Genomic DNA, 12,088 nt, shown 5'->3' with positions numbered 1-12,088 from the left:
ATAATTGAGAGGCAGTGACAATGAACGACTTACTGCACTTTACCGTACGATGCTGTGGAACCTGAAGGGTGTTAGCTGTAAACCTATTGTCCCCGTCGTGCACTTGACTCATCTGAACAAAGGACTTGGTCAAATATGAGGGAGCATTAGATTTTAAAATTCTCAGAAGTAAACAAGCAGCTGAGTATGATAGTCTATCTCTGAGTTTCAACCACTCTGCAGCTTTGTAGTAACATGTTACGTGACAGTCTTTACGAATATTGAAGACGAATCGAACACAGGCATTCTGAATACCTTGGAGTTTGCTATTATATTTCTCAGAGATATTGCTGTAAATTACAGCGCCGTAATCTAAAATAGGAAATACCATAGTTTGGATCAGCATCTTTCTCACCGAGAAAGGAAGATACAGTAAGTTTCGTCGAAACTGATGCAATATGCCAGACACTTTCTTGACCAAGTGCTTGGCATGAAAGGTCCAGGACAGAGTGTTATCCATTAGAATACCCAAATTCTTAACACATTCCTGATACTTGACTACAGAACCGTCTGATATAGCTAAATAGCATTGAGGCAACAATCATCGCTCATCAACTGAGATGGTTAGGCCATGTTCACCGCATGGGTGATACCAGGCTTCCCCGCCAAATTCTTTATGGTGAATTTTGCTCCGGCAGTAAACCTCATGGAGCCCCTCTTATGCGTTTTAAGGACCAGCTGAAATACATCATGAAGACAACTGGTATAGAAATACAGACATGGGAAGAATGTGCTGTGGACCGCTCACTGTGGCGGAACACTACATCCACTGCTGTCAACTTGTTTGAAAGAGAACGCCGCAGACATCAAGAGGCCAAGTGACAAGCAAGAAAACTCTGTCAATTACAACCCGCCCTTCACCATCCATTCAGTATTATTTGTGTGGGCGTATGTTTTATGCCAGGATTGGTCTGTTTAATCATCGTAAACACATCCATAAACTGAGTTGAACTGGTCAATGTATGCAGGAAAAAGTTAAATATACTCTGATCAAGTTACAGCCGATGATGACGCAAATATCACTGAACATTTTTTTGAATCTCTACATTACAGAAAGTACTGAAACAGAAATTTCCTTCCTGGGTAGAACGAGAGTTTACATGAACTTTTAGCTTCCATTTTTTCCTTTCTCTGCAGGGTCTCACAAGAACAGATTGATGATGGACTACAATCCATAGAATGACCAACCAATTCTTCAGATCTTTACTCACCTCTCTGCTTAATTTGCCTGGAGCCTTATCTCCATTGGGAGTACTTCGCTGACTGCTGGCCCCTGATGGAGGTTGTTCATTCACATCAAGGTTACTGAAACATCAAACCAGAAATTTAATGCAGATTTTGATATATAATGAGAAACAAGCAGGTTTGTGTAAATGAAGATATTGCTTGAACTATAATATAAAGAACAATCTATTAACTTCTCACTCTTTAAAAATTTACTAGAAGTACATTGTGCATGTTGCAGTGGGTGAATGAGTAAAATACCCAGTTTAATTTGTAGGAAAGTTTACTCGGGACATTTATTGCAAGAGTAAGTGTAAAAGTACAGAGTAAGTTTACTCTGGACATTTACTGCAAGAGTAAGTGTAAAAGTACAGAGTAGGCACGTTATAATAAGCTCGCAGTGGTAAGTAGTTCAGGTCTTTTCTGCTTTTAGCCTCCATTTTACTTTCCCTCTTCCTAGTTCTGCATTCCTGTTACCGTATATGTACCACACCAAGATCTCTCAACAATGGCCCCTTCATATGTATCAATCTCCACGCCCCGTAAAAAGGTGTATGTATGTTCAGTCTGTCAGCGATGCCGCTGGTGGGATCGTCAACAGCTCTGCCATCAGCTGTCATAGATGGCCTAGGCATAACTGAAAAGGCATACTAGGGAAATGAGGAGTGAGGTAGTTTCCCATTGCTTTCCTCACCGAGCCAGAGTTGCTATTAAATATCAGTCCGCCAAGCCCACTGAAATGCATACACCAACCGACCCTATGAACAACATTTTCACACCATTCATAGCAGGGACTGGCTGCATAGGGATTGGCATTACTAGCATCGCTCATACCTCAGTCACTTTCACATTGTCAAAGCCAAGGATAAGACAGAGACATATCTATGAAAGTAACACAATTGCTCTAGCCTATACCAGAAGACATAGTGCACTGTAAACAATAGGTCCTCCCAGCAAAGGCGGCCATACAAAGGTACAACACTGAAATGAACTTGCCAGGGGAAGTAGAACGAAATGGTTCTGGAAGACTTGAGCATAATGAGAAAAGAGCATGTGTGAAGGAGCAGATTACTGTACTGATCCTTCTGAGTCTCTCTATTTCTCTGTTCTAAATTGCTCAATTCTACCAACATACCACGGTGCTTTTGCCGAGTGTGTGTTGCTCTTCTCTTGCCTAGCTTTCTGGCTGGTGGTTGTACTTTTATAAAAGGTCTGAAAATGGAATATCTCCACAGCCTTTCAAACCTAATACTACTGGGGTTAGCGGAGAACTATAAGTTGACCACAGGAATTTAGACAGGAAAAAATTAAAATGGGGGCCTGGCACAAGCAACAGCTTCCTGGGTCTGATTAATATACATACATTAAGTTAGCCCCATCCCATTACTTACACATAGTCCACCTCCACAGTTCAACTGTTAGCACTATTAGGTGCCATCCTTGAGGCCAAGGTTTGATTCCTGTTACTACCAGAAATTAAGGACTGGTGAGAGGATGTTGTGAAATAAATATAAGCCTTCACATACACATTCATTCCTTTGATAATAAAAACTCCTTATCTAGTTACGGCTTGTAGTAAAACTCTCCTCTGTCCTCATGGAATCTTCTTTTATGTAGACCAAGAACTCAAGCCCGTAAAGCATTTTAAATACATGGGTGTAATTTTTCAAACCCAAGGTAATAAATAATAATAATAATAATAATAATAATCTTATGGCCTCAGCTACCGTGTGCAGACATTTCAATTCGACGCCATCTGGCTGTCTGTTCATCAATTTCGACATTCTGTTTTACTCTCTGCCTACTAGATGTCAGACCGAGTAAACCGAAACTCTCTTGGGCGTCTATGGCTGAGATTTAATGAATTTTGTCGGGTAAACACCAAATGTGTCACCAGAGATCTTTTATGTGCCGACATCGTACGACATGGAGTGTCGAATGGACATTTTTCCACCCTTCAAAAATCTGACTACCTCTGCCGGGTTTGAACCCGGAGGCCGACACTACCACTGATCCACAGAGGCAATATTTTTATCCTCCATCTCATGGACCGTCTAAATGCATCTATGAAAGCAATATACGACATTAAGCATCTGAGAAACTTGTCTTCAGAAACAGCCATAAAACTCTTTCATCTAAAAATCAGCCCTGTAGCAACATATGGCTTGGAAAACATTTGGGAACATTTGAGTATGGAACAGTTAGATAAAATCGAGAAGTTGAAGGCAATCTACTTGAAATGGGTTCTGTATATTCTGTATATTCTCCTTCCCTGCTCGTGTATGAGCTATCCAGAGAGGAATTTTATGTGGAAGAGCTAACGTTACAGTTGCAATGGCAAAGCCAACACCATGACAGAGTATTATGAATATTTGTCAAAATCTATGAAGCAATTTAGGAGAGTATCGAACTTTTATCTTTCCAGAAGAAAGTGTATCCGCCTCCTTGTTCTTTAATGTGTCCTCCATTGGGCCTTCTAGTTTCACTCAGTGCTGCAATATCGATGTTAACCCATTGAGCCCTGCATATTTGTTTGATTGAAACTGAACTGGCGCTGGGATTATTTTGGAGGAAATATAGTGTCGATTCATGTCGTGAGAAATTTCTTACTTATAAGACCATTAAAGATTTAAATATACATGGAAACAAAAGGCTTTCATACCACAAACTGCAGAAGAAGGAATACAGTAAAACATTTTATTTTATTAGCATCACGGGTTCGTACTCAGTCCGCCTGCTGAGCTGCAACACGGCCTTCTTTTTGCATTTCCTCTTCGATTTCCACATCTATATGTTCTTCAGGAGCATTGCTAACACTAATACTAATATTACTACTAATTTCACCGAAAAAGAGTACATTCCTAATCATCATTACTTCCTAAAAGGGGTTATATATCGGTAAATATCAGTTCTATACTGGCAACCATCTTGTTTACAAGCAAATCTCAAAGTCGAGAGATAGCCCACTTCAAACTAATATTACCAAGCACACTATCGATATATATTAGCAAAGAGCATATAACATTGCAAAGAAAGAATCCCCACACAAATCACAAATGCAACCCACTCTGCCATCTCGAGGAAAAGTTGAATTACGTAGTAAAATGAGACAACGGAACAGTTCCGTGGTCCGGCGTTTGGTCCACCGAGACGAAGCACAGAACGGTTCCGTGGCTCGGGCCCAACGAGTTAAATCTTTTCAGTTCATGAGCCACGATAGCTGTTCAGAGTACGGATGTTCCAGGTTGCAAAAATCATCTTTATTTTCTTTTAACCGCTTGTGGTGTACCCTCTGCGCACGGTTTCCTAGTCGGGTTGTGTTGAGCTTGACTATGTTTAGGGCACCTCTTATAGCCCCCCCCCATTCAGGGTGAGCAGAGTCGATGAATAGGCCTGCTCAGTCACGAATACAGCACACGAGTCGCTTTACAGCCTCTCCTCAAGCAAAACGGCGATCACACATTTGTTGCCTACGTGCCGGTTTGTAACTAGGAGCTCCCAGACTACGCAGTCCTGCTCCCGTCAAAAATCCCCGATCACCGCAGGACTTGTAGTGTATGTGCTGAGTTCTTCAGAAGACGCCTGTGCGTGACATGTTTTAGTGTGGGAATGCTGCTGCATCAACAATCACACGTTTCTCGACAGACTCTGAACCTGTCCCCAGTGGTATAAGAGTTACGACTGGAGATTCCAAACTGCTGCAGCCTTTGCCCGTCTTCCCAGCTGCCAGGGAAGCTTTAGTTGTCCCTACGCCTGGTCCGACGTTGAGGACTTTCTATGCCATTGACCATATATGGTTCTTCCACCTTTAGAGGTGGTTTTCCACCTCAAGGGCAAGAGGGTGCCCCATTCCCAGCCAACTCATCTGCCTTCATAGGGAGCCATTGGCATAGCAGAGGGGGACTCCTTATCTCGGGAGTCACTCAGAAGCCAGAGCCTTGTCAGTCGAAAGCAGGGTGCACAACGTGAGGGTGAGGTTGACATTTGAGGAGGACAGCCTACCCCTTACACCCCACTGTAATATTGTTATACAATCATCACTAAATTAGTTTGGTTCCATGGCTAAATGGTTAGCCAGCTGGCCTTTGGCCACAGGGGTTCCGGGTTCGATTCCCAGCAGGGTCAGGAATTTTAACCATGTGTCTTCTTCATCATTTCATCCTCAGCACAATATGCACGTAGCCTACAGGCGTCATTACAAGATATTAGAATCATTCCGTATTGACGGTTTTCACTTTACAAAGGTGAAAAAAATGAGAGTATCCTCCTATTCAATACAATAAATATTCCGTCATTAGACGGAGTAAACAAATTCAAACATGTTTCGGCTCATTTGAGCCATCTTCAGTGAAAAATGAGAGGAGATTTGTAATAATATACATAATATAAGTTGAAAAAATGCTAAAAAACATAACGAAGGAACAAATGAAAAACAAACAAAAGAGAGCCTAGACGGAAACAAAATTGGCACAAATATACAATATTTACATCAATATGTGGAGCAAAAAAACAACTCACTGCGACAAAATTCAGTGAAAAGGCATTAATTTAAAATAATAATTGAAACTAAAAACTGTGTTAACCTAAGAAAACAAAGGAATGAAAAAACAAATGATGCAGACGGAAATGAACAATAGTAGCACTTGGTGAGGTTGTGGGCCTCTGTCTAATGACGGAATATTTATTGTATTGAATAGGAGGGTACTCTCATTTTTTCACCTTTGTAAAGTACAGGCGTCATATCGAAAGACCTGCATCTGGCGAGCCAAACTTGTCCACGGACACTCCCGACACTAAAAGCCATACGCCATTTCATTACATCACTAAATTACATTTACAGTGCCTATTTTGTTGTCTATTGTCAATATTTTTAGTGCCTTTTGCTTACCTATTTTGCATTTTTAAAATACCAAACATCTTATAACACAGGAATACCATAACATTTCACACTTCTTAATTTAAATTCATATACAGAAGATAATATGATGTGTGTTTACCAGCTATCTGTAGAGCTTGTAAGACCACCAACAATTTGAATGCTGGGCGGTGCATTAGTGCCTTGAGAGTTTGATTGTAGTGAAGCAGTTATAGGCTTATCCCAGGCATTCACCGAAGGAGGAGGGGCAGGACTGGTTGAGTCTGTACAAGAAGAGCACAACTAAATTCATTGAAGTGGATTACAACAAAAACTTGAGATAACAGACAATACCAATTCTATAGCAAAAATAAACAGAGTTACATACCTAATTTGTCAATCAAAACAATTTATAATCAAAAGGAACATTTTAGCATTATTGCTATTCTATCTTACTGGCTATAGAATCTTGGAAGATGAACCAAGCTACTGAGCCAAACTGAGGCACTATAATAGGGAAATATCTCAAATAGTAAAGTTCAATGGCTTACAACTTATTTAAAATAAAGAACATCATCTAACCTTTCACGGGAAACAAGCTGACATTATGATTAATCTTGTTCATTTCTGAGACGTCATTGTGAATAACGTGCTGTTGCTGCTGCTGTTGTTGCTGTGCCTTTTGCATGCGGCTTGTCTCTCTCTTTTTTGCCAATCTTGGGGGAAGCTTCGGTCTCTGGCGGTCAATTTGAGATTTTGGGCCTTGGACTGCTGGTGCAGGAGGTTGATGCTGGATAGGAGGTGGTTGCTGCTGCTGCTGCGGCTGTTGAGCTGGTGGTGGTGGTTGCTGCTGTTGCTGCTGTTGTGGTGGTGGTGGTGGTTGTTGTGGTAGTTGCATCTGCTGCGTCATTTGGGCAGACCCTGGGACAGGTGATGGAACCTGAGTGGGAACAGGTTTAGTTCCCTTCGGACGAGTGTTCTCCTTCTCACGACCAGTTGTCCGCTGCTGCACCTTCTGTTCTTCTTTGTGGCGAGCTTCTTTTACATTCTTCTTACTGCGTACTTCTTGGAAGCCATTGTCTGCATCAAAATTGAAACGCTCTTCTTCCACTGACCCTCCAGGCTGGTCATCAACTACCACCACACCTATGCGAAAATACAGGCAACACAAAACAAGGAACTCACACATTCTGTCAGCACCAATCAAATCAAGCAAAAAGAAAAGGAAAACTAGCAAAATAAGGAAAGAGAGGTATAAGAGCATGGGGTAAAAGGGAAATTAACATTTCAACACTAGCATAGCAAAGCAAACTAAAATGTAACAAGCAAAAACATTTAGCTACTACGGTTTTCAGATGCTTCATATAAAAAATGGAGCAACTGCGGACACTAAAAATGAAGCTAGAAAGAGTAATTATCCAGAATCAGTAATCACCAAAAGTTTTAAAACACTGGTCATTTAGACATCTTGCTAAACAAGGTCTCAAAATGTACCTCATTTTTCAAACAATGGAGAGGAAAAAAAAAAACCCACCATCTTTTCTTGAATATTATATGCACATATTTCATTTCAGGACAGGCATCTATGAATGAAGAAAACAAGCCAAGAAGCACTATCAATTTATTGGGCAGAGAGAGGAGGCATCAAAATAAAAAATAGCACAAAGGACAATGTTTTATAACCCGATAGAAAGTAATGGATACTAGGCATTCAAAAACCAGGACTATTTCAAGACTGTTGAGAACCTAAAAACTAGTGTTTGATGAAGACCCTTAAAGTTATGAAAACATTTTGAAGAACTGTCATGTTTATGAATCAGTGCATGACATTGTCATTGGAGGAGTCTGTACCCTTTCACCAACATTGAAAAGCTAAAAATCTACTTCAAATTTACACTTTCTAGCATGAACTTCTTATGTAGCTCTAGAAGTCTTCCAGATTGATAGATTTTGTCAAACGTTTTAATGTTCATGGGCACTTTACCAGCGAGTGTGGCTGGTATCTTCATAGTAGGCGATCTAGTCACTCAGAAGTACACTATTAAAGCACTTTTGAGAGTGTATAAACAGCGCGTGATCATCCATAAAGAGACTACTGGCCCTACTTAGAAAATTATAAACAAGATCTTTGCAGCACATATGCATCATAAATTGAGTAAGCCACAGATGGAAGTTCAAGCTCACTGTAGCATTCTCCTCTGAAATCACAAGGAGTTTTACGAGCCTGAGTATTTGTATTCTAAAAAAGGATAGGGAAAATGGAGTCTTACATGATTACTGACACGAGTTACAGAAGCCAATAAGTTTGTTACTGTACACACATCGTAGATTTCACTGTGCAGTTACCTGGTATTTTAAACATCATGTGGTTCAGAGAGAAGATTTTTCTTTCACCTCAATGGATAAATGAATTCTCCAAAATATATACAACTGGCCACACACCTTTCATGAAAGAGTCCTGTACCCACAAAGACTAGAATTAGGTGAGCAGTTTTAGCTAAGTGATTAGTAGATCCACCAACTGAGAGAGGGGAAACACAAACTGGCAAAAGTGCATTTACAAGGGATTTGCAAAAAGCTCGATGACTGAAAAGAACTCACGGTTAATTTCAGAAAATTGGCATACATCAGATGGGTATCTTATTCTGATCATATAAAAGAACTAAGAACTTGCAGCCACAAAGATCAGCAAGCTTGAAAACAACAGATTACTACCTGTAGGGTGATGTTAAGGATGAGAGAGTAGATCTTATCAAAGAACCTAGTTACTCGTAGACATCCAATGTGATGGTCAGCAATTCTCTTTGATCTGCTTACCACATAGAAAGTAGTGAGTGGCTTTAAAAACAACTCACATCATAGTTTGTGAATCATGGGCAACAACTGAGTAGCCTAATAAGTGGTTCTGAGAGTTGGGATACCAGTTGCTATGGAATAAGAGTGGGTTACCATAACTTGGCCATCTTCGTGCTGAGGTGGTTGGGACTATACAGTTTACTGGCAGTCCCTAAACTGTTAGGAGCAGACTCACTGTGACTATGTGTAAGAACGATAGTATGCTGCTTCAAAGAATTTATCAAACTCAGAATATTTTGAGTAAGCCTTGGACTTATGGGCGTAAGCAAGTCCCACTTCCATTTGACAGGTGAGGGTTTCTCTGGAAACAATTTGACACATGAAATGAAATTTGATAGGGAGTCATTTATATTAATGGGGCTTATGGAAGAAAGAAAGAAAGAAAGAAAGAAAAGAACCAAAAGTAGAACTGGCCATGTCAGCAAATAGGATGCATCTGTCTGGATCTGTTCAGGAGTTGTTGATGATTGGGAAAGGAGATATAACAAAGAAGAGCGAGATTATAAAATATTCTTATAAGGTGTTAAGGGCGCAATGCGGGGTAGAATGGCTGTGCAGGAATGCTAGTGCAAGCAACACAGCTTCTCTTAGGCATGTAAATGAACGAATGATGTGGGTAGATTTAGCAGTTTGAGAAATTACGATGAGAATTATCTCAGTGTAATCACCATATAGGGTGCAGATGATGAGTAAGTTGATAAGTATTATGAAGCACTGGGATTGTGCAAATGGGCAATTTAAATGCAAGAATTGGAAATAGAACTTGAGGATGTGAGAAAATAGCTGGCCATACACGGAAAGGAATTGTAACAGGCGAGGCCTTTTGTGACGCGTTCCAACAGGCTAAGACTGCTCGTTAGTGAGCAAGATCAGTTCGAGGTGTCATCTGCTACAGGCGAGATCTGTTGTCAGCGCCTCAACGGAAAGACCTCGCCTTACAGATCAAGCCTCTTGTAAGGAAAGCATGAGTGGATGAAGGTACTGCTAGAGAAATTTATTGAAATGTACAAAGAGCGGCCGTGTCTCTGACAATTAAAACATGATGTGTGACAGTGTCGCAATCAAGCGTTCTTCAGTGTTCTCCTTTCCTCTTTCTTCAGCTTAGAAGCTACAATATCCACAGTAATTACGCTTTCAATTAGACTGTTCTCCAGTAACAGCTACGCAAAACAAGTAATTTTTTTACTAGTGGCTTTACGCCGCACCGACACAGACAGGTCTTATGGCGACGATGGGTTAGGGAAGGGCTAGGAGTTGGAAGGAAGAGGCCACAGCCCCAGCATTTGCCTGGAGTGAAAATGGGAAACCACGGAAAACCATTTCCAGGGCTGCCGACAGTGGGATTCGAACCCACTACTCCCTGATGCAAGCTCACAACTGCGCGCCCCAAGCGCACGGCTAACTCGCCCGGTAAACAAGTCATTGTATGTGTTGTGTATGTTTGGTATTAAGCTCGAAGGTTGGTTTGATCCTCCACAGCTAAGCCAATAGCTGTCATAGCCTAGGCATCACTGAAGAAGCGTACTAGGGAAATGAGGAGTGAGGTAGCTTCCCGCTGTTTTCCTCACTGAGTCATAAGTTGCCCGCATAACAGTCTGCCAAGCCCACTGAAATGCACGCACCAGCTGACCCTATGAGTGATATTTTCATACCATTCATACCAGGGACTGGCTGCATAAGGAATGGCATTACTAGCATCGCTCATACCTCAGTCACTTTCATATTGTCAAAGCCAAGGATGAGACTGTAACAGATAAAACATTTAACATAATGAGAAAAATCCATTCATGATTTTTTTTTTGCTAGTTGCTTTACGTCGCACCGACACAGATAGGTATTCTGGCGACAATAGGATAGGAAAGGCCTAGGAGTTGGAACAAAGTGGCCATGGCCTTAATTAATTAAGGTACACCCCCAGCATTTGCCTGGTGTGAAAATGGTAAACCACAGAAAACCATCTTCAGGGCTGCCGACAGTGGGATTCAAACCCACTATCTCCCGGATGCAAACTCACAGCCACGTGCCCCTGACCGCACGGCCAACTCGCCCAGTACATGCTTACCTAACAGCATACCATAATCGCTGTGGTCAATTCGCAAATAATTCTTGTAATCGTCCCGTTCATTTTCTCTCAGGTGTTGTATCAGACTCATGTGACTAAAGCTGCCTCGTTCTCCTATCCATTTCATCCACTTCGAATGATTTTCCTGTTTGCATGATTTAACATACTGGTATAGCAAAATGCACATTCCATCAAATGCAACAGCATTTTTTTTTTCCTTCCTCTTTACACTGTCTGCTTCGATGTCCATCGCACAGTTCAAAGTACGGCAGACCCAACCACCAAGGATTTCAAACTAGTTTGAAAGACCAGCGGATGAGGCTTGGCCTGCCGAGAACAAAGGGATCATGCCATTTACGGGAGGGTCTGGAATGTTGACAGATTATGTTGCAGAACACGAAAAGCTTGGTGTCACAGTTGAAGACGAGCAGCAGGCCGGGTCTCTGAAGGTCGCGCCTGGCAGGCGGTCTGTCGGATCTGGCCCCAAAGGCGAGGCCTGCGAAAAGATCTGTCCGTGTATGGCCAGCTAATGTGGGAAGGATATGGAACATAATAGGAATGGAAAGAGTTTACTGGTCTTCAGTGTTGTTATGGGATTAGCGGTTACGAATGAATACATTCTTCAATCATACAGTTATGTACTGCTACACATGGGATCCTGATCCATAATACATTAAATCATAATCGACTTCGAATTTAGGAAATCTGTTAGGAATGTGTGGGTACTCCGTATTTTCTTTTGATGATACAGACTATTCTCATCTGCAGCTAATTAAGTATCAGTAGGCCTCCTGGGAGAGAGAAAGTGAAATCTGTCTGCAGAAGAATAACCCTTTAAGTGCCAAGGTGCATGATCTCAGTCCTCCTGAAACTTGCTAAAATTGCAAGGATGCCCTGCAATATGGTTGTAAAGTGGGTGGCATTCTTAGCGTACCCAAGGTAAAGAGGCGTGGCACTAAGGGGGATAATTGTAGAGAATCTCCAGGATGAGAAAATTAGAAGTACATATATATCATTAGAAAAAAGTTCCAAACAACAGACAATCACCAGTC

General features: G+C 41.4%; 1 protein-coding gene across 4 annotated transcripts in view; it reads right to left on the bottom strand.

Annotated features, from left to right (window-relative positions):
- LOC136858113 (protein PRRC2C) overlaps nt 1-12,088 on the bottom strand; it is a 708,190-nt gene that overhangs the window by 248,655 nt on the left and 447,447 nt on the right. For all 4 annotated transcript variants that reach the window (XM_067137420.2, XM_067137417.2, XM_067137419.2 and 1 more), the window contains exons 22-24: nt 6,701-7,264; nt 6,261-6,402; nt 1,251-1,344 (exon numbers count right to left, since the gene is read on the bottom strand). In XM_067137420.2, coding sequence (XP_066993521.2) covers nt 1,251-1,344; nt 6,261-6,402; nt 6,701-7,264 — 800 coding nt within the window. The remainder of the gene's footprint in view (nt 1-1,250; nt 1,345-6,260; nt 6,403-6,700; nt 7,265-12,088) is intronic.

This window comes from Anabrus simplex, chromosome 1 (genome assembly GCF_040414725.1).
Source record: "Anabrus simplex isolate iqAnaSimp1 chromosome 1, ASM4041472v1, whole genome shotgun sequence".
In the NCBI taxonomy this organism is placed as follows: Eukaryota; Metazoa; Arthropoda; class Insecta; order Orthoptera; family Tettigoniidae; genus Anabrus; species Anabrus simplex.
Note: the sequence above shows the minus strand (reverse complement) of the source record. Positions and strands in the feature narration are given on the sequence as shown.